Source organism: Bos mutus, chromosome 1 (genome assembly GCF_027580195.1).
Source record: "Bos mutus isolate GX-2022 chromosome 1, NWIPB_WYAK_1.1, whole genome shotgun sequence".
Classification (NCBI taxonomy): domain Eukaryota; kingdom Metazoa; phylum Chordata; class Mammalia; order Artiodactyla; family Bovidae; genus Bos; species Bos mutus.
In genome coordinates, this window is record NC_091617.1 from 148,404,826 (window position 1) to 148,428,684 (window position 23,859).

The 23,859-nt window shown below is 37.6% G+C and overlaps 1 protein-coding gene across 3 annotated transcripts in view; it reads right to left on the reverse strand.

The window, feature by feature from the left end:
- Positions 1-23,859, reverse strand: part of CAPN7 (calpain 7) — a 51,874-nt gene that overhangs the window by 16,158 nt on the left and 11,857 nt on the right. For all 3 annotated transcript variants that reach the window (XM_070377171.1, XM_070377170.1, XM_070377169.1), the window contains exons 4-12: positions 22,519-22,586; positions 19,066-19,266; positions 17,207-17,293; positions 12,597-12,723; positions 11,735-11,820; positions 10,405-10,498; positions 8,566-8,712; positions 7,148-7,254; positions 6,305-6,425 (exon numbers count right to left, since the gene is read on the reverse strand). In XM_070377171.1, coding sequence (XP_070233272.1) covers positions 6,305-6,425; positions 7,148-7,254; positions 8,566-8,712; positions 10,405-10,498; positions 11,735-11,820; positions 12,597-12,723; positions 17,207-17,293; positions 19,066-19,266; positions 22,519-22,586 — 1,038 coding nt within the window. The remainder of the gene's footprint in view (positions 1-6,304; positions 6,426-7,147; positions 7,255-8,565; positions 8,713-10,404; positions 10,499-11,734; positions 11,821-12,596; positions 12,724-17,206; positions 17,294-19,065; positions 19,267-22,518; positions 22,587-23,859) is intronic.

The window sequence follows — 23,859 nt, forward strand, 5'->3', positions numbered from 1 at the left end:
ACCAGTCCATCCTAAAGGAGATCAGTCCTGGGTGTTCATTAGAAGGACTGATTCCAAAGCTGAAGCTCCAATACTTTGGCCACCTGATGCAAAGCACTGACTCACTGAAAAAGACCCTGATGCTGGGACACTGAAGCCAGGAGGAGAAGGGGACGACAGAGGTTGAGATAGTTGGATGGCATCACTGACGTGAGTTTGAGCAAGCTCTGGGAGTTGGTGATGGACAGGGAAGTCTGGCGTGCTGCAGTCCATGGGGTCACAAAGAGTCAGACACAACTGAGCGACTAAACTGAACTGAAGGGATACGTAAAACAAAGAGATGTAACATGTGATGCCAGAAACATGAAATGTGGACAGTGTCAGTAAAAATGCATAGTTGTTAGAATGCATCTGAACTTAAAAGGATGTGAACTTAAAACAATCATGTGTAAATATATGCATATGCACACACACATGACATGTATGTATTGCAATACGCACACCTTGGGGCTTCCCAGGGGGCGCTAGCAGTGAAGAATCTGCCGGTCAATTCAGGAGACATAAGAGACGTGGGTTTAATCCCTGGGTCAGGAAGATCCCCTGGAGGAGGAAATGGCACCCCACTATGGTATTCTTGCCAGGAGAATCCCACGGACAGAGGAACCTGGAAGGCTACGGTCCGTGGGGTCACAAAGAGTCAGACACGACTGAGTGTTTGAGCACAGCATACAGCACACAAACCTCATGGTAACCACAAGTCAAAAATCTCTAATAGATACACACAGAAAAGACAAGGAAGGAATCCAAACATAACACTAAAGACAATCATCAATCACAATGAAAGAAAACAAAAGAAGAAAGGAGCCAAAAAACTACAAAAATAACCCTAAATGATGAACAAATACCTATCAATAATTACTTTAAATGTAAACAGACTAAATCAGAAGACATACAGTGGATAAAGAAAATAAAACAATAAAAATAAAGAAAACAAGACCCATATAAATGCTGCCTACAGAGACTCAGTTCAGATCTAAAGGCACACACAGATTCCAAGTGAGGGTATGGAAAAAGGTATTCCATGTAAATGGAAACAAAAAGAAAGCTGGGATAGCAATACTTTGTTATCAGACAAAATAGAGTTTAAAACAAAGACTGTAACAAGAGACAATGGATCAATCCAAGAAAAAGATACAATTTTAAATACATATGCATTCAACATAAGAGCACCCAAATACATAAAGCAAATATTAACAGACATAATGGGAAAAATGAACAGTAACACAATATTACTAGGAGGTAGTAACATGCCACTTGTATCAATGGATAAATCACCTAGGCAGAAAAATCATCATTAAGAAAACCACTTATATTGCACATTAGACCCAATGTACTTAACAGATATCTACAGAACATCCCATCCAAAACCAGCAGCATACACATCCTTTTCAAGTGCACATAGAACATTCTCCAAGACAAATCACGCACCAGGCCTCAAAACAAGTCTCAATAAATTTAAAAAGACTGAAACCACATCAAACATCTTTTCTGACCACAAGAATCTAAGACTAGAAATCAACCACAAGAAAGAACTGCAAAAACCACAAACACATAAAAGCTAAGCAACCTGCAACTAAACAACTAATAGGTCACTGAAGAAGTCAAAGAGGAAATTTAAAAATACCTTGAGATAGATAAAAATGGAAACACAACAATCACAATCTATGAGATGCAGCAAAAGCAATTCTAAAAGGGAAGTTTACAGTGATACAAGACTTCCTCAGAAATAAAGAAAAATCTCAAACACCTAACTTTATACCTAAAGGCAGTAGGAAAAAAACAAACAAAACCCAAAGTTAGTAGAAGGAAAGAAATCATAAAGATGAGAGCAGAAATAAATGAAATAGAAACTAAAAAAAAAAGAAAGAAAAGATAAGTGAAACTAAGACCTGGTTTGTTGAAAATATAAACAAAACTGACAAATTTTAATTGAACTAATCAACAAAGAGAGCCCAAATAAGTCAAATAAGAAATAAGAAAGAAGTTACGACTGACATCACAGAAGTACAAATGATCATAAGAAGTTACTACAAACAATTATACACCCGTAAAATGGACAACCTGGAACAAATGGATAAATTCCTAGAAACGTACAATCTCTCAAGATGGAATCAGGAAGAAACAAAAGACACGAACCAATCAACGACCAGTGATGAAGTTGAACCAGTAATTTACAAACTCTCCACAAACAAAGTCCAGGACCAGAGAGTTTTATGGGTGAATTCTATTGAATGTTTAAAGAAGAATTAGCATCTATCTTTCTCAAAGTATTCCAAAGAGCTGAAAATGAAGGAATGCTTCCAAACTTATTCTCAAAGACCAGCAGTTTTGATACCCAAACTAAAAATACCACACGGAAAGAAAACCATAGGCAGTGTCACTGATGAGCATCAGATGCAAAAATCCTCAACAAAATATTAGCAAACCCAACTCAACAATATATTAAAAGGTCACACACCATGATCAAGTGGGATTTATCCCATGGATGCAAGGACGATTCAACATTTGCAAATCAAACAAGGGGTTAACACCCTATTAACAAATTGAAGAATAAAAATCATATGGTCATTTCTATAGAGGCAGAAGAAGCTTTAACAAAATTCAACATCTGTTTACAATAAAAACTCTCAACAAAGTGAGTACAGAGGGACCTTAACATAATGAAGGCCGTATATGACAAGCCTATAGCTAACTTCATTCTCAACAGTGAAAAACAGAAAACATCCCCTCTAAGATCAGGAACAAGACAAGATGTCCACTCCTGCCACTTTTATTCAGTCCTAGCCACGGCAATTAGACAAGCAAAATAAATAAAGGGAATCCAAATTGTTAAGTAAGACACAGAACTATCACTGTTTGCACAAGACATGATACTATACACAGAAAATCCTGAAGATGCCACCAAAAAACTATCAGAACTACTAAATGAATTTGGTAGCGCTATAGGACACAAGATTAACATACAGTAATCTGTTATGCTTCTATACACTAACAACGATCAGGGAAATTAAGAAAATAGCTTCATTTCCAATTGCCACAAAAATAATAAAACACTGAGGAACAAAACTAACCAAGGAAGTGAAAGACCTACACTCTGAAAGCTGTAAGACACCAAGGCAAGAAATTAAAGATGACACAAACAAACGGAAAGCCATACCATGCTCACGGAGCGAAGAGTTAATGCTGTTAAAGTGCCATACAACCCAAGGCAATCCACAGATGCACTACAGTCCCTGAGGAAATACCAATGACAATTTCCCCAGAACTAGAACAAATAACTAAAACTTGTACAGAAACACAAAAGACCCCAAATAGCCGAACAACCTTGAGAAAGAAAAACAAAGCTATGAAGTCTCACAATTCTCTGATTTCACACCAACTACAAAGCTACAGTAATCAAAACAATATGGTACTGGCCCCAAACAGGCACATGCATCAGTGGAGCGCACAGAGCCCAGAAACAAACCCACACTTATAACTGATGTATGACAAAGGAGCCAGAAGAAACACACAGAGGGAAAAAAGTTTCTTCAATAAATAGTGTTAGGAAACCTGGACAGTTACATGTTAAAAAAAAGGAACGGGAACCATATCTTACACCATATACAAAAATAATCTCAAAATGGATTTAAAGACTTAAATGTAAGTCTTGAAACCATTAAACTCCTAGAGGAAGACATAAGCAGTATGGTCCTTGTAAGTATTTTTGTATCTGTGTCCTCAGGCAAGGGAAACAAAAGCAAAAACAAACAAATAATGTTACATCAAACTACAAAACTTTGCAAGGTGAACGAAATTATCAACAAAATGAAAAGGCCACCTACTGAATGGGAGAAAATATTTGCAAATAATTTATCTGATGAGGGGATAATATCCAAAACATACAAAGAATTCATACAGCTCAGCAACAGAAAAATAGAACCTAATTAAACAAATAGGCAAAGGACTTGCACATTCATTTTTTCCAAAGATGATATACAGATGGCCAACACATATATGAAAAGATACTCAACATCACTAATCAGGAAAATGTAAATGAAAACCACAATGGGACATCACTTTACACCTGTCAGAACAGCTACAGTAAAAAAGACAACAAATAACAAACGTTGGCAAGGATGCAAAGAAATGCACTTTCGGTGGGAATGTGAACTGGGTGTAGGCATTATGAAAACAGTATGGGGACCCCCCAAAAAAATTAAAAACAGAACTGCCATATGATCAAGCAATTTCGCTTCTGGGCATTTGTCCATAGAAAACAAAAACACTAATCTGGAAAACACATATGCCCACCAACGTTCACTGCAACACTGTATACAAGAGCCAAGATATGGAAGCAACTTAAGTGTCCATTGACGGATGAATGGATAAAAAAAAACAAAACAAAACCGGTATACATATATACAATGAAATGTTAGCCATTAAAAAAGAATGAAATCTTGCTATTTGTCATGGGTCTTGGGGGTATTATGCTACGTGAAACTGTGAGAGAAAGAAAAATACCGTATGATTTCACTTATGCGTGGAATCTAAAAAACAGAACAAATGAGCAAACAGTACAGAAGCAGATCCACAGATACAGAAGAAGACAGGCGGCCGCCTGAGTGGGATGGGGTGGGGGACTGTGAGCAAAACAGGCGAGGCAGATAAAGAGGCACAAAGTGCAGCTGCAAAACAAACAGGCAACGGGATGACAGGTTCAGCGCCGGGAACACAGTCAATAACACTGTGACAGCTTCGTATGGGGACAGCCGGTGACTGTGGCGACTGTTCCGTGAGGTACGGAACTATCACACCACCACGCTGTCCCCCACGCAGGGCTGCACAGCCATCACACCGCGATCTAAAGTACAGAAAACACAAGCGACCTTTATCACTACACAATAACTGACACATCAAACTGATACTGTGTGAATAATGCTGCTGATTCTTAACAAGGCTATTATTTGAGAAGCTTACTTCACCGAAATTTAATAGTTTTTTAATGCTTTGTTTTCAAGTCAAACCACAGGTACCTGTTTTTCTCTTAAATATGTTATTTTTCCAGTTTCTTCTAAACAATCAGAACAAATACTTATTTCTTGAAGTAAATGATGTATCTTTACAGAAATTTTCCTCACATTCAAGCTTCCTTTCAAACTATTTCATTGTCTAAATTTAAATCTCTTGCCAGATACATTCATTAACATCTATCTCAAAGGATATTCTAACAGTAAAATTATTATTAAATAATAGCAACTGTTACTCTCAATGTTTTACTTGGTTTGTGTGGGAAGATACATTCCTAAACAAACACAGATATTTCAGTTTAATTCACATAAATTTTTTTATTTTTTTGCTTTATGCAGTCAATTTTTATGCTGCTTTTAAAGGGAGAGAAAATTCTATACAGAATGGTTAGTGGCACAATAGTGGCTTTAAGACTATAAATTTTTAAATGTTGCAGCACATCCCTACTGCCTTCATAATTCATATGCCTTCATAATTCATATAGTTCCATGTGCCACATAAGAAAATCAATTTAAATACACAGTTAGTACCCTGTTCTTGGTGATTGATCACTACTTCTTTCTGTAAGTTTAAGCAGGAAAACTGGAATATACAGCTAGTTAAACTTTTCAGTAACTAAACAGCTTAGTTTCTATACTGTAAGGGAAAGAGAGCTCTTTCCTTAATGATTTTTATATTTTCTAATCCATTGTACAGACATATTTTTCAGTGAAAAAAACGAACCAATAACACGAGAAAAAATAAAAGTCACTGTGCCAATATCAGAACACAGAGAAAGGGCCTGAAAAAGGCCTCACGGTGCAAGGCCTGCTAGAAAAACACGTGCAAACCCACTGGCATGCTTCTTATTCATAGGTATCCTCTTATTTTTCATCTGGGCACAAGTATTCACTGAAGGCTCTACAGTCTGACACTGTGACTGAGCCCCAAACCCAACAGACAGCCCAGAGCCTCGAGGGACATGTGTTCACCTCAACCCTACTACTTTTATGGAAAAAAAAAAGAGGCACACAACGTTCCTGTTGCATTGTCAATATCTGTACTGCCACTGCCACGGTCTTTACATTTCCCACCTTTTAATTTATCACCTCCAATGGGAGAGGTCAAGTTGTTTAATGTAACAGGTAGAACGGTTTTCAAACTTGGTCTAAATCTTGACTTATCAGTATTTAAAAAGCTCATATGTTATTTGGAATGCTTGCGATGTCTTACTAGCAAACAAGAAAAGCAAGGGAAATGAAACGTGAGGCGGAACCTTGAATTCTCTGATGTCCAGCACAGCGTACGCGTGTGTGGGGACCAGGCCCCACTTCTCGCCTTCAGCCTCGGTCATCACTCCAGTGGATGCAGTAATGAGGACATCTCCTTTGTGAAATCTGGAATGGACCCAACAGATCAACAATCAAAGGTAAACACATCCGTACCTCAGATTACACCATCTTTCCTTTACATCAAAATTTCCACCAAGTGGAAATCTTTTCTAAAACAGGCTATTTTCAACACCCACCAGAGAAGTACATTTTTATTTTACAGCAAATCAGAAAAAACTATCACATTTATTTCTTTTCCCTCCCAGTTTTAGACAAACTAATTCTCAGAAACCTATCAATGAAGAAAAATAAATGCTAAATTTTCAAATGATTTACAAATAAAGGTGAAGATGGAAAATACCAAATGCATTTCTCCCAAAACTGTATAATTTTCTTCGTCAAATCACTGAGCTTTCTGGTTTCAAGACTGAATGTGTATTACTGTACAGTTTTCCAGCTCTTCACATGGATGATCCATTTAAGGCGTAAGCTATCTTTATGTTCTCACCCTCCTCTTTTCCCACCTTCCCTCAAATTGGTAAGTACTCAGGAAGTACAAAATAGTCTTTCCAATATTCCTTTATCCAAATGTTTTGGATTATCTACCATCTGGATTAATTGCAAGCGTCTCTGAGGGCTGGCTGGAGCGAGTGCATCAAGTGAATATTCTAAAAACACAACTTCCCTAATAACTGAGAATGACAGCCTCTGCAGTATCCATTCTCAACAAGACATGAAGCGCTTAAATGGCCTCTTTTAGTACAAAAGAGAGAGAGAGAAGTGTTTACCTTTGGTAAAGCATTCGGAAAGAATTATCCTTGCTGAAAGTCTGGCTGTCTGAATGCATGGCGATCCTTTCTGGTATCCACCCAGTCAGGGCATGAAGATCAATGTTCTGCAACATAAACCCAGTTAGGACTGTCACTGTGGTTTTCAAGCTCCTAAATAAGTCCCCAGGGTACGCTATTAAATCTCACTGATCTGATATGATGATTCTGATAGGAATAAATCAGAAGGTAGTAAGTTGTTTTCTATCCGTATGAATCTCTTGTATGCGTATGCTCAGCCGTGTCCGACTCTTTGCGACCCTACGGACTGTAGCCCGCCAGGCTCCTCGGTCCACGGGATTTTCCAGGCAAAAATACTGGAGTGGGTTGCTATTTCCCTCTCCAGGGATAATAAATCTTTTATTATTGGGTGGGTTGCATTTTCCTTCTTCAGAAAAATAAACCTCTTACTTAACTCAAATTCCCATCTGGATTTAAGCACAAGCCTGTCTTTTCCTCACATTCTCTGCTGCTTTTCCAGAATACATTTACTGATATATCTGATGAAAACTCAAAACATTTAATAGGAAAAACTGCTTTGATGATGATGATGACAGTTGACTCGGTAAATCAACAGGCAATGGATGAGAAAGCTAAACTAAAAATATTTGAAGGACAGAGAAACTGAACATGGAGGCTGGGAAGAAATTTGTTAACATCCTTCTACCTTTAACTATGACCTATATATTCTTTGATTAGCATTATAAGCAGCAGCAGGATGAAGGAGGCCAGGCACTGGGCTAGGATACTAACCAGGACTGAGTAATAGGTGATTTGCATATATTACTTCATTTAATCTTTATAGTTCTTGAGAGGTGGGTATTATCCTCATGTTACAGACAAGCAAAGAAGCTAAGAAAGGGTAAACACCTTTTCTAAGGCCACAGGCTCATCAGTGTTATAATTTAAAGTCATGCTAGTCTGAAGAATTTCTGGCGTAAGGCTGTAGTTGACAACTAAAGGACACTGGCAGATACCTTGATTTTACAGATAAAGTTGTGTTAAGGTTGGGAAATACTAACCCCAAAGTCCTTGAGCCTGAATTTATATATTAAAAAAAAAACCACAGAAGGATGACAATATGAATCATCCCTTTGATTTGAGAGGTTCTTTGGAAAGGTACACTACATTTATTTGGCCCTGTATCCCACCAGAACAGTAGACACATACACTTCAGGCTTTCCTGAATACTAAATCTACACAACGTGCAAATAATCTTACAAAAGAAAACATGTACTCCCATAACAACTGGCTGGTCAATATTTTTCAGGGGCTGATAATGTTTTCATTTAAACCAAATACATCATCTACAATCTTTCAAACTTAGAATAATCGTATTAGGTAGCATAAGCCTGTGTCTGGATCATCTTATTACTTACTGAATTGGATCCTGGGAAATCATATCCTCCCATGACTTTCATGTATGCCTTTTCTATAAGAGAAACCCATAATTCACTTTTGTTGTTAGAATAGGAACAGAGCAATTCTCCTTTGTGATCAACAGGTAACTGGTCATCAATTATCACCTGGAGAAAGAGAATATTAACTTCTTTGGGTGGTACAAAATATCTTAAAATCTTTTCTATCAAAAAACTTCCACACCTCTTATACTGAATAAAATAAAAGGCATGCTATGTCAATTACTAAGTTAATGGTAGTTTCATATTTCTGGAAACTGATCAATTATAAAATGTTTTGTGATGCCTTTCTTAAGGTTTACAACTTAATCTTCCTCTCAGGTATTAACCTGGAGCCAATTGGTTGGAAAATGTTATGGATCTACCAACAAAATTATTAGGGATTCTAGAAATGTACTTTATATCTAAAATGATTTACAAAAGGACCTCTCACTACTAAGGGAAATAACAACAGTACCCTAAATCTGCAAAAAGATTCATGCTATACTTAGTAGTAAAACATTATGGCTAAATAATACATTTAAATAATATAGAAGCAGAGAAATAATCACCAAAAACATGCAGCCTCTAATTCACATTATAGAGTGATTTGGGAAACAAGAGAATAAAAAGAATTTTGATTTATTAATAGAGAAACTATGCAACTGCATTTTGAAAGATTCTTTAAACCAGAGATTATTTACAAATTATAGTTCAGGAAAACCATTCTCAATAATTCTGTTTAGTCCTTAAGAAATTAACTAGAGCAATCATTCTGAAAGGTTGTTCTCAGACAACATCACCACCATCACCTAGAAACCTGTTAGATACGCAAATTCTGGCCCTTCTGCAGACCTACTGAATCAGATGCTTTGGGGGTGGAGCCAGGAATCTTTCTTAACAAGCACTCCAAATGATTCTGTGCACCCCAAAGTTTGATTCTTATTCAACTAGAGAGTAACTTCTAAGCTTCCCACACTAGAATCAGTGTGGAATCTTGTTTAAATGTGTATTCTGATTCAGCAGGTCCAGGATGAGGCCCAAGTTCAGAAATTCTAACAAATTCCTATGTGCATGAATGCTAAGTCACTTCAGTCGTGTCCAATTATTTGCAATGTCCTCTGTCCATGGGACTCTTCAGGCAAAAATACTGGAGTGGGTTGCCATGCCCTCCTCCATGGGTCTTCCCGACCCAGGTAGTCAAACCCATGTCTCTTACGTCTCCTACATTGGCAGGCGAGTTCTTTACCACCAGCACCACCTGGGAAGCCTAGCAAATTCCCAAGCAATACTAATGTTGATCCCTGGACTTAATGAGCTGACAGGAGCTAGAGAATCCTAACAATGCAAGGCCCTTACAACATCGTTCGGAATCCTTAAGAGAAAGATTTGCAATTTAAAACTATGTATATATTTCACAAAGGAAAACAATATTAAAGGTGTCTTACACCTCGATTTACACACATAAATTATTCTAATGGACTTAGTGTGTCTGATATCTTTTTAATCAAAAAGGTAATAAATGACCACCAGATTAAAATTCATTTTAAGGATAAACAAACATTAGCTCAATGCTACTTCTTGGAGCTTTCTATAAATTTTCCCAAACTCATTTTTAAAAGACTTTATGCTTGCCATGATTTTTTATTTTTAATTATTATTGATGATGTTATTGGTAGTAATATGTATAATATCACAGAGTCAAAATCAACTAAACTGACTTTTTAAATGTTTACATAAATAACATTTCTTAATGACTCTACTTAAGATTCAAAGGTAGGGAAGAAAGAAGGGGTTGATATGGAGAGAAACGTTATTTACCTTTCTGGGCACACCATTGAGGTGAAGTTTTACCATATACTTTCCACAAGGATTGTACTCTGGCTCACCATCCTTATTCTGAGGATAAATTATGCTTTAGTAAGGGAAAGAAATGGTGAAATACCAACGTTAATATTCAATATAAACTACTATGCAGAATATTAATTTTATTTAGACATATGCTATTGTCTTAGTAATTTTACAAAAATAAATGTAAGAATATTTGTCTATAATAGACCTGTAATGGAAAAAGAATTTCATCTCAAAGTTTTTATTTAATATAAATAAATGAAGACAATGTCTTACGAGATCATACAATAGGGCATACATTTCATAATATTCTTAAAAATGCTCATTTTTAATTATATCCTCTAATAAATTTTCTAGTAAGTGGATATATTTTAAACTAGTTAAAATAATCTACTATTGGCTCTAAAACATAAAGAGACCATTTCAGTTAACCACAACTAAGGAAACTGTAACTCTGACATAAAGTTAGCAGAGCGCTGATAGAGCAACAAAAGTATCTAGTAAGATACTCGCAGAAACTATCAGTATCAATTTTCTTTCTCAAACTGCATAGGATTTATTTACAAGCTTTGTTTATCCAAGATGGCAAATGACTTGAAACTAAGGTCTGTATCTATTTACCTTTGTTCTTTCAGGACTTAACAAAAACTCAGGAAAAGCTGTACAAAAAAATTATAATGCTTAATTTTTATAATGAATAATTTTAAGCTAATAAAACTTCCAAAAATTGAAAGAAAAAGGATTTCATGGTAACATTTCAGTACATTGTTCTAGCCAACAAAAATATTACATATATTATGTTATACTATATTACAGACCTATATAATGCTGTATTATATATAGTATGTCTTATATTAATGTCTTATTTAACCCATTAAAAACATTATCTCAATAAATGATATAAAACTTTGAGACATTTTCCAATAGATATTTTTTGTGTGTGTTGTTTTCAAAATCTGATCCATTTTACACTTATAGCCTATCCATATTCACTAGCTCATTTCAAGTGTGTAATATCCACATGAGACTTGTGGCTACTATATAGTACAGTCAAATTATAAATACGATATGATTTTAATTTGACCAATCTCATTTATTTCATTTATATTATTCTAACTATATGTGCATACGTTCTTAGATTGTCTTAGCAAATCCTTCCACATTCACAAACCATCTGCTTGACACTCAAAGGCCGTAACAGTTCTAAGTGATATGCCTTTTCTGTGCAGACAAAAATTAAGCTTCTATTTCCAAGTAAGATTCCATGAAAAGGGCTAAAGGGACAAATATAAAATCTTACCTGGTAATCAACTTCTTATTAAATCGTCTTTCATAAGCTGCACTGATGGCCAGTGATGCCACAAAAGAACAATCTGATACTATTGTCTGTTAATAAAAATTATTACTACATTCATTTACTCATGCAATTTCAACATTACCACAGTATTTAAGCATTCCATCTAGAGCCTTTTTATACAATATCTTGACTGCTGCTTGAATAGGAAAATAATAAATAGAAATGCCATAGTGCCAACTAACACATACTTTGTTTGTACAAATCCCGGGAAAAACAAGTATTTCAATTAAGTTACTTTAGAATAATTAAATATGCATGATGTATTCTTACATGAATAAAAGCAAACTCAATTGAATTACATTTTTTAATGACAAAAAATTACAAGCATTTTTTAAAAGTTGGTTAATTACAATATGACAAATTAAAATCAATACACACATCAAAAAATTTGAATCACAGTATTTCAGGAGCATTATTTTCATACTAATGTGAAAAAATCTATGACTGCAGGGCTAATATGTCATTAATAAAGTTTACAATCAAGTCATAGAGTTGTTCTGCCACTCAAGTGTTTTAAATAAGCCCAATACCTTTCTATCTGCTCTATTTATTCTCTCATCAAATATAAAATTCCGATTCTCAATTATTCTCATCTGCAAGCATATATCAATAGAGTGCACAAAAATCTAACTGCTCAAGAGTTATTACATCTCAGTATGTCTAAGTCAAATGCGAGACGAATAATTTCTCCAATCATACTAATGCATATGAATAAATAAAAATCTAAAAAAAAGAGGCAAATGTATATTCAAATAACTTTAAAATGTTAGCTTTTCATGTAAAGTTATACAAAATATATGTTTACCTGCTTTATGCTGAAACTAGACACTGTATAAATCATCGTAGGGTTGTTGGTGAGGTCTTCCGGTCGTACCCACTTAGAAAATGTAGCTTTTTGTTTAGGTGATAATGGTAACTTGCCACATCTATCACTGAGGTGATGATAAAAATTTAATAATAATAATAAAATTAACCTTAAAAAATGACTTAAAAACAAGATTAAATTTCCCAGGGAATTTATTTTGGTATAGTGATCACAGCTATATAGCGAATTCTAAAAACACTCTCTGGTCAAATCTGGCCTTTTACATTTGATCTTGAATCCAACCTGATTACCACCTCAATTTAAAAAAAGGGCACAGATAACTGACAACAAAAGAGCAATTAAACACTTTTATATTTATTTTAAGAATGTAATTTCAGAGTTAAATTTAGCATGGTTATATTCAAGAAATTCAGTTTCAATAAAATGGAGCCATTTGATTCATTCAAAAGAAGCAAGGAAGCTACAGATCTTTATGTTGATTCTTGACAAACTCATCTCTGCAGGACTAATAATGAGAATACCTAGTTACTGACTAACGCAGAGGTGGCAACAGTGGTAAAGAATCTGCCTGCCAGCGCAGGAGATGCAAGAGACGCGGGTTTGATCCCTGGGTAAAGAATTATCTCCTGGAGTAGGAAATGGCAACCCACTCCAGTATTCCTGCCTGGAGCATTTCATGGACAGAGGGGCCTGGCAGGCTACAATCCATGGGGATCACAAAGAGTCAGACACGACTGAGCATGTACCCACACACCAAACATGTGCTAGGCATCACACAAAATATTTTACATATTTTATTCATTTGACCTTCAAAACAATTCTATTACAGCAAACTTTTTAGAAAAAGTTTTAAGTGATCAAATAATCTGTGGCACTGCTGAGCTAAGACACAGAAGAAAGGGTATCTGATTCCAGGTCTTTGGTGCCAAATCCAGCATCTTATCCGTTACTCTCTACTCAAAATGTGTAGGGAATACACGTGAAGTATTTCTCTATAATTAATGTACGGCACAAAAGTTTAAGTCTGCCATTCTTCAAAGTGCTTCTAGAGCAAGGGCAACAAATCTGATTTTGAAAGATTTATAGGATGATATAAGGTGAATGATACGTAACCTGAAAAAAATATGTGTTTTTAAAAACACAATGTTGACAGACATTAGGAACAAGAGGGTTTTGCGGTGATGTGTGATCTGAAAACTCCTGAAGTATTTTTCCTTTTTTTTCCATTGGAAGGACACCTCTAAACCTTTAATAAGCCAGTATTTGCTGGAAATCTCTTAGAGCATAATACGGTATATAACACTTCTCAAACTTTTTTGGTGATCACCTCATATGTCGCACAGAACCACTAGCATTCTAGGCAGCACTTTGTACCTGTGTAGAATCAGGACCTGACTGCTAACATGCAGTGAGCTGAACGAATTTAGAAGAATCTAAGAACAGCCATCACAAAAGTTTGAGGAGAAAAAATAAGGCTGACTCAAATCTATAATCTAATTACTCAATATTATTAACCTACCAATATGAACCAAATTCAGTAAATCCAAGACTCCTTAACACTTGTTCTCTCAAAAGTCACCACTGAATTACTAAATTTTTCTTAGAACTTTGAAATATTTAAAATACTTTATAATTTATAATACATGGCCAGAAAAGAAAAAAAAAATTAGTCATCCAATCTTTCTAAAAAAGATTAGATAAAGCTCAACATTCAAAAAACTAAGATCATGGCATCTGGTCCCATCACTTCATGGCAAATAGATGGGGAAACTGTGGAAACAGTGTTAGACTTTATTTTGGGGGGCTCCAAAATCACTGCAGATGGTGATTGTAGCCATGAAATTAAAAGACACTTACTCCTTGGAAGGAAAGTTATGACCAACCTAGACAGCATATTAAAAAGCAGAGACATTGCCAACAAAGGTCCGTCTAGTCAAGGCTATGGTTTTTCCAGTAGTTATATGTGGATGTGAGAGCCGGCCTATAAAGAAAGCTGGGCGCCAAAGAATTGATGTTTTTGAAGTGTGGTGTTGGAGAAGACTCCTGAGAGTCCCTTGGACTGCAAAGAGACCCAATCAGTCCATCCTAAAGGAGATCAGTCCTGGGTGTTTATTGGAGGGACTGATGTTGAAGCTGAAACTCCCAATACTTTGGCCACCTGATGTGAAGAGCTGACTCATTGGAAAAGACCCTGATGCTGGGAAAGATTGAGGGGCAGGAGGAGAAGTGGACGACAGAAGATGAGATGGTTGGATGGCATCACCGACTCAATGGACATGGGTTTGGGTGGACTCTGGGAGTTGGTGATGGACAGGGAGGCCTGGCGTGCTGTGGTTCACAGGGTTGCAAAGAGTCGGACATGAATGAGCGACTGAACTGAACTGAACTGAATTTTTCTAACCAAAGATTCATACACTGGGGAGCTTTTTTGCCATCAGTCTGCTATCTCCGAATTTTAAAATGTTTACTGTTACTATTTCTTCTGATTATTCTGTGAAATAATCCAGAAAACAAGAAAGGAAAAATCTTGCCAGTTAGAGCATTTAATTTTACTTGATTTTTCTTAAAATTTAACTACCTTGGTAAGCATTCACTGAGCACTGCCTCGTGGGACACCGTGTAGGGAGATGCTCTCTGTCCTCATGGAGCCCAGGATCCCATGTGCAGGACAAGCAGAGAGCAAGGGGTCACACACAACGTAAAACCCCAGCTCTGCCAGTGAAGTCACTCACTTGTGTCTGACTCTTTGCAACCCCATGGACTGTAGCCTACCAGGATTCTCCATCCATGGGATTTTCCAGGTAATTAGGGAAGTTACATTTTAATAACTGTTGTAAGACAGTTATAATGTTTTGATAGTTATAAGACAGTTATATTTTTAATTACAGTGTAAGCATTTTCCCGTGTTACTTAATTTCTTGAAAACTTGATTGTTCATGAGTGTATACAATTCTTTCTAGGAACATTCTGTTGTATGAGCACTAAAAACATGATTTATCTTCATCTGTTACACAAAGATTGGAGCTACAAGTTTGTACTCTACTTGGATATTACCATTTAAGAGCATCCTAGAATAACTGATTCACATCTTCATAAGTAGAATAATATTGCTAACTATTTTTTATATAAATCTTTGACTAGATCTGTAAATACTTTTTAAAATTGGTTTCTTGAAGTGAAATCACTGGTCAAACATTTTTAAAGTATTTGAAATGTACAGCTAAATTATATAATTTAGTATTCAGCAAGATAGTTATTTCCTAACAGTTTATTCTTATTACAAAGTGCTTTCTACAGAACAAGCACCACTGTAAGTGCTTTACATTTTATTAACTCATTTAATCATCACAGTAACACCAGAAGGTAGATGCTATTATTAAAGTCTGAAGCAGATTACAAAGCTTGCATGGTGTCCCAGAGGATATGCCGCTGGACAGCATGGGCCTGGAATCTGTGCCCTTAATGTTAGGGCTATAAGCGTCTTGGATACAAGCATTCCCTAGATCCAGATCAACCACTGGCATCACATAGGTGCAGGTGCCTGAGTGAAACCTTATGCTGGTAACTTACTGGCCTTGAGATGTCTACCTTCTGCCCATCCAAGAACGACAAACACTAGAAGTGTGAGAGCAGGTCTTCTGTTTTTATAGTCTTTATGTATTCTGCACACAATAAGCATTCAATTCCCTGATGCTTTCCGATAATAAATAGGCTAATGGCAGAAATTTCAAAAAATAAAAGTGTTTTAAAAAGTAAATCACTTAATTTTGCTGCTTAGAGATAACCACTGTAAACATTTTGACCTATCACTTTACATCATTTCATTCTATATATCTATAAATACATGAAAAAAATAAAATTTGGATATTATATATTTATAATTTTCCATCTTTTAAAATTTTTATATTACAAACATTTCCCCTATATTTTTCAAAGGGTTATTTTTTTGCGGATAACATAATATGTAACAGAATAATATGAACACGCCATTGTTCTGCTATTACTGGATACCAAGTTGGTTTTAATAATTTTTTGCTGTAACAAACACTCTGATAAGCACTCTTATGATAGACATCTTTGGCCCAATTTTAATTTCCTTAGGATGACTAGAACCTGGGAGTCCTGAAACAATGATTTTAAGGTTCCTGACATAAGCTGCCACTGTCCTGGAAGGCTATGCTAACACCTTCATAATGAACCCTGTTTCTGAACTGGATCTTCTTGTGAACAACAAGCCTGTCATTTCTCTCCACCTTGCATTCAATGCCTTGGCTGACTTGCAATTCTGTCACAAATTAGATGAATATTTACTCACTGCTTACTTCTCTTGTACTGGGATCCATGTTAGACACTATGAGCATAACCTCAGCCTAAAGAAGACCCACAAGTCCTGTCACCAGGAAAAGGGCAGAGGCACTCTTGCCATGTGGTCCCACCTCCTTCCCTCAGCCTTGTGTCTTTTCCAATCAGAATTTTTATTACAAATTTTAATGTTAAGGCTATGGATTTAATTGGACTTAAGCAGATGGCAAAAGTACTGAAAAATTAAAACAATTTTGAAAGCAAGAACTGCAATAGTGCTTACTTACCAGAAAGGCATTGGATAAGCAAAACGTTCCCTCAGATCAATGCTCATGAAAGGAACATATTCAATACCATTTATTTTTGATGTTGTCCTATTAAAAAATAAGAAAAAAATCTAAAGTAAATGTCAAGTCAACCTTAATCACCAATTTTATTTAAACTCCTTAAAATTTAAGTGACAAGGTATGGTATTGTAATAAAATTAAACTGATAATTTCATGTAATGTTAACTTTATTTGAGCAAAATTTTCATGAAATAGTGGAATACCAAAAAACAATTAATCCAATTTAATTCCAAAGTTATTCTTTTGAGACTACCATCCTTTACAACAAAACAACTGTTTCAAAACAGGCTTACACCAGAGGCAATGAAACTGTCCCCAGGACACAAAGCGAGTTGTATCCTCAGCCTAAAGAAAGAAAGCAATTGCCTAGTTACTTGGTTATTTGAGGATTCAAAGGATTCTTGGATATAAATTCTTTATATGTTCTGGTTATGAGACTAAGGAATGGGTAGTGACAAAGAAAGAGGCACATATATCAGTTACGGCCTCTTGACAAATTTAAGAAATGTGGCTTGTGGCAGCTTTGTATATTCTCTTCCTATTTTCTGTCACATGTTTATTTGTACATATTAGCTATTTCCTTCTGTCCCTTCCCTGCATTTTATTTAGGAGGAGTGGCAGAGTAACTTCACAATTTAGCCTCCAGGTAAGAATATACAGTGGGACTATGACTGAATTTGAGGGCTAGTTAACACATGAATAACATTTGTGTGTATCCTCATCTTGAGATGGGGAGAGCTTTTCACTTGTATGGAGGACAGCTGCGTCCTGTTAGGTACAAACTCAGAGCTGTTCTGTAGTAGTGCGGCATTTCAAACGTGTAGAAGGGAGCACGTGGACGCTGAGTAGCCACGGTGCTGGACAGGTATTAGCCTGTGTCTCTTTTTGTCCCGCTTTGTGTTGTGCAGTTTCAAAAGCAATTTTTTCTAGGCAGATAGCACCATTTTTTCTAGGAGAGGAACTGAAACTTCAGCAGGAAAAGAGAAAAATGCCCTCAGGTGGCTGCTACAGAGGAAGGAACCGTTCCAGCACAACTACAGGAGACTAACAGAAAGAGCAACTTGACAACACACGCAGCTCTAAGCTGGGTGACGTTCAGAGCCCAGGTGAGGAGCAGCCGCACTGGCTCAGGATGTGATCAAAGGTTTCCACAATCTTGTTCTTTTGCATTTTTAATATCCCCTGGAGCTGCTTCCAGACACTGAGTTGGCTTCCCAGCCCAGGGGTTGGCAAACTTTTTCTGTATAAGGGCCAGACACTATATAGTTTTGGCTCTGCAATGAGGTCTCTGTCACATATCCTGGCTCTTTTTGCTTTCTTTTTTGCAATGCTTTTAAGAAATATACAACGGTATTCAAAGCTTATGGCTGCCCTTTGCTGACCGGCCTAGACTGCTGTTTCAAGGTAGCAATTAGGGCTCTGATCACAAGGCTGCAGAGGTGATGAAAGGGCTGCCACAGTTCTACTCTGCCCCTAAAATTATTCAACACTTGGTTGAATACTGAATGTTGAAAATTATTCAACAACATTCAATTAATGTTGAAAATTATTCAACGCTTTGAAGAGTGTTAAGATTTTCAGAAAAAAAAAATACATCTAGAGGAAATGCGAATACCAAAATATATTAAGAACAAATTTCAAACATTTCAAGTTGTGACTGTGTGACAGTTTATAATTACATGATAATGGCGTGACACATTACAACAAAGATGTATGACTCATCAAACCTAACAAGCATAACGTTATCTGCACTGATGTTAACAAAATTGTTCATTACAACAAATCATAAACCGATTTACCTGAGAACTTCTATTTCTTCTGCTGTGTATCTCTGTCCCTGTGCGTCACATGACTGAGGACTTATAAACGGCTGAGGTCTTTCAAGGAAGGGATTAGTTCCTAGTGGAAAGTGTGTTCTTGTTGGAGGTGGCTTTGGCTTTGTATTTGTTGCCTTGATTTTGCATGACTGCTTCGTTAAAGGCTCGCTCAATGCTTCTGCTCTATAATAGAGGTACAAAAACACCATTCTAGTTTTTCTCCTCACATTTAAGCTCTTCTGAACACAGTATTTGAGAACAGTCAAGCATCCCTAAGGTAAAATTACCATCTAAAATTCTTACATTCTAGTCAATAGTTCACTACTTAAGCTACTCCCAGAGGTAAGATATTTTTGCAAACATTTTATTGACAACACTAATTTAGCACTTAGAGCATTATCAGAGCCTATGAAAGGTAAGGGGTATATAAGAATGTATAGAACAATCCCTACTCTCAAGGTACTCCTAGGTTTGCAGGGAAAGACAGTTGCATCAGAAGTGGGATGTGAGGCTGGAAGCATTCCACGCAGGTGAATGCACAGAAGTTACTAACTTAATGATAGGAAGAGGGCAAGTCAGGGAGTGTTTTTTCAAACTGACATTTGAGCTGCACTCGGCGTTGAACTCTGAGTTGACCTGGGGAGCTAGGAAGGTTCTAAGTAGAGAGAAGAGCATGAGCAAATGCGCAGATCTGTGAAACAGTGGAGGGAGTTACAGTGATTTCAAAAGAACATAGGGAGCCCCTGTGAACAGTGCACAAGCGAGGAAACGAGGCCAGGGGCAGGGACTGGATCACGGAAGACCTCACCTGGCATTTAAGGGCTTTTGGACTTTGTCCTGTCAAAGAACTAATAAGCTAAAAGACAGAAGTTTTTAATCTGAGGTCCTTATATGCGATTTCGCAGTCTTGTTAACACTCTGAAACTGTATACAGATAAAAATGTCATGCTATCTTCTCCCTAGACTGTATTCATTCTTCTCAACTAATCCTCACAGGAAGCGTTTGTGACTGACCCGTGTCCCTGTGCTGAGGGCGCACCCAGAGAATACGAGATGAATTACCCACACAGGGAGCAGGGGCCATCCCTGACTCTGACTGGTGACAGACATCAAAGGGAGAAGCTAATGGTATGTCAAGTGCCCACAGCTTCATGAATTTGGAGAAACAAATGATGCTAGATGACAGTAATGAAAAGGAGGGGGGACCCCCATATCTCAAAGCAAAAGAAGGGCTGGGGGAGGCACAGCTCCCTAGTCTGAGCCTCAGAAGGAGATACTGTACTAATTCATGCTGTAACTATGAATGCTGCTGGGGGCCAGAGTGAGGTACTCCGCCCATGGCAAAGGTCATGAGGAAGGAGGCTCGACATACGCAAAGGCGGGATCGAGCCTCAGGAGTCCCCCTGGAAATCCTTGAGCGTCTACCCCCATAACCAGAGCCTGCCTACTTTACTACTTTGTGCTCTCACCTACACCTCTGACTTTACGGGGGGCTGTCCCCCACCACCTCTTTCAGAGAAGGAGTTAACTTAGAGCTCCAGTTAATAAAAACTCCTGGGCGTGACAAGAGTGTTTTAACCTACAAACTCCTCTGAAGGTTCTCTAGCATGCCTGACAGGCTTGTCCGGCCACATGTGATTGCTCACAGCCTCCCAACCGTGAGAGGCATGAGATGCTTTAAACCTTCTAAAAAAAAGGTTCTTTAGAGAAGTTAGAAAACTATTAGTATAAGTATAATGGGCTAATTAGAAATTGTATTGGTAAAGGGTTTTTCATTTGTTGAGCCAATGTTTACTGCTAGGTCTTCACATCCCCTGCCCTTACATACATTAATGAATACATAGAAGAAATAAGTATTAACCTTTGATATTAATCATGTTAGACCTTAGGCTAAGTAAATTCTTTCCTAAAACCCACTACACCCTCACCCTATAGGAATGTAACTTTATTTGGGTGGCGTCTGTTTTAAGAATAATCACCCTTGGAGAAAAAAGTGTCCTGGTTGACTGACCACTGTCACAAGGAGGGTCATAAATTGTCAGCAGGCCCCCCTGGCCAGAAGATGATGTAACACCCCTAAGACCTCTGTATACATTTGTGTGAAGCACCTGACTTTAATAAAAGTCAGGACTGCTGTCCCCGCGTGACTTTTGTGTAACATCTCAGTGTATAAAAACAGACTCTGGAAAATAAAGAATTGGGATCAGTTTCTTGAAATACTGGTCTCCCCATGTCGCTCTCTCTCTCACTCTGGCTGAGTTTCCATCTGGAGCGCGGAACCCGCCATGCTTACTAATTATGCCTGGGCTTCTAAGATCCGACCGGGGAGGCCTCAGTGTCTCCTCTCCTTCGGGAGAACGGAAGGACGCCTGCGGCCTACGTAAGTGGTGCAAGCTTCTTGTCTTGAAGTTTTATTGGTCTCCCGCATAAACCAAGCTACTCAGCCTCTTTTCTCCACTGAATTTTCCTACTGAGCTATCCTCATTCTATTACTCTTTATATCTTTGATGAATATGTAAATAGTCGCCTAAGCCATCTCCCCTTCGAATACCCTGGATCAGCCGGGGCTGGACCCCGGCAAATGCCATTCCACTCTTTTCCTTTGTCTATAATGCTTTGTCTGTATAAGAGGTACAATTCTCTTTGAGCAAACATACTCATCTCAATAAATATCTACTGAGCATATACTGGATGTCTGGCACTCTGCTAGGTGCTTGGTTACAGCAATGGACAAAGACAAAATTCTCTGTCCTCATGGAGCTTATATTTGGAGGGCGGGGCTTAGAAAAGACACACACACTGATAACAAATATGATAAACTGATCAATTTTATATGCCTTAGAAAACAGTAAAGAGTTATGGGAAAGAATATTACAACAGAGCAAACAGGATGGAAGAGCCAGAGGAGATTTCAATTTTAAACAGAATGGTGAGCATAGGCCTTAGTGAGAAGCTGACATTCCAGCAAAGAGTTAAGGGAGCTTCACGCATGTATGATGTGGGGTATGTGAATGACTGGCTCATTCTCAACGTTACCATTTCTAGTAGTGGCTCTGGAAGGCTCTCTTCAAGCTTTCTCTTCAGAAGTTTCATATTATACAACACAAGGGAAGTCTTCCATTTTAAATACCATAACCATTTTTAGACACAGCAAAAACTAAGAGAAACATTTCTTGACTGATTTGTTACTTTCTGAGTTTAGAGCAGGGATGAGGACACAGCGATGAATTAGCTCTCTGTTCCCCTAAGGAGTTTACCATCCAATGAGCCAAAATGACATAGGGAAAAAAGCAGCAGGGAAACTAGGGAGGAGCAAATTCACGCAGAGAAAGAAGGCAGACTTGCTCTGGATGTCAGGTCTGTTACCGCGAGCTCCGCGTCACACTGAAGTTACACCATATGCTGAGGGGACCAAAGCTGAGGAGCCAAACTCACCTGTCTAGTGCCTGCCGAGCCAGCTGCTTCAGCTTATTTTGCAGAGTTTTATCAGCAGTTTCATAAGACTTAAGAAAAAGAGAGACAGACATTCTGAAGCATAATTATTAATCTGCTTGATCCATGATATTTCTAAGCAAGAAAAATTTTACAATGCACATTATACTTCTAAAAATTATGAGAATAAACCAAGACACTTTATTTTTATCCTTAAAGGTATCACTTAAAATTGTGTTGAAACTCATCACTGAGGTAAACCCTAGGACCACTTAATGTGGACGGTGGTAAGTGGGACACAACTGAAAAATCTCGGTGTGGCAGAAGGCTGGGCAGCAGGAGCCCCGGCAGAGCAGGGTTACCGCACCAATTGAAACAGGTCAGGAGAAGACCTCAGAACTCCACTTATACGTGGAGTCTAAAAGCAAAACAGATAAACAAAATAAACCAAATGCAGACACAGAGAACACATTAGTGGATTCCAGAGGGGAAGGGGAGGGTGCTGGGGACGGGCAAAATGGGAGAAGGGGGTCAGTGCACGGGATGGAAGGTAACCAGACCTGCGGTGGTTATCACCTTGCTGCGCGTGCAGATGTCGAATTATAACGTGGCACTGTTCAGAACTAAAACCAAACCCCCAGCACTTACCAGCAGTCTCAGGTACCTACAGATGTGAGGCTAGATGGTTCTTCTGGATAAGAGACCTGGGACAAAGAGCCGGGCCTCGGAACAATACTGACAACCCCACTCTCTACCGCCCCACACCCTCCTATCAGTGCACTGCTCGCTCTTACGCACCGGATGACTCTTAGAGCTGAATGCCTGTCCTCAGGGAGCAGTAAAGATCACTCAGCAGACTCCACACTGTAAATTAATACAGCTCTCCAGAGCCACTAACTGATTTCTTAGTGTATCAAACTGAATAAAAGGGGGAAGAGCTTTGTTTTTTATTATGACAAACCAAATTTTTTTCCCTTTTTAAAAAAAGCTGAAGTATAGTTGATTTACAATAGTTTCAGGTGTAGAATAGACTGATTCAGTTATATCAAATTCTTTTCCATTGTTATTGTAAGATATTGAGTCTAGTTCCCTGTGCTACACAGTAGGTCTTTGTCATTTATCTATCTCATATACAGTAGTGTGTATATGTTAATCCCAAACTTCTAATTCATCCCTCTCACAGGAACTTTATTTTAAATTCACAGATTGTGATGAATTCTTCCTGTAATAAGTTAATTTTAGTTATAGGAGTGTAAGATGGTCAAAAATGCTACCTGTAATTTAAAAGACAATTGCCAAGTGATTCAATTAACACTGTCAAATTTTTAACAAGGTGTTAAAAAT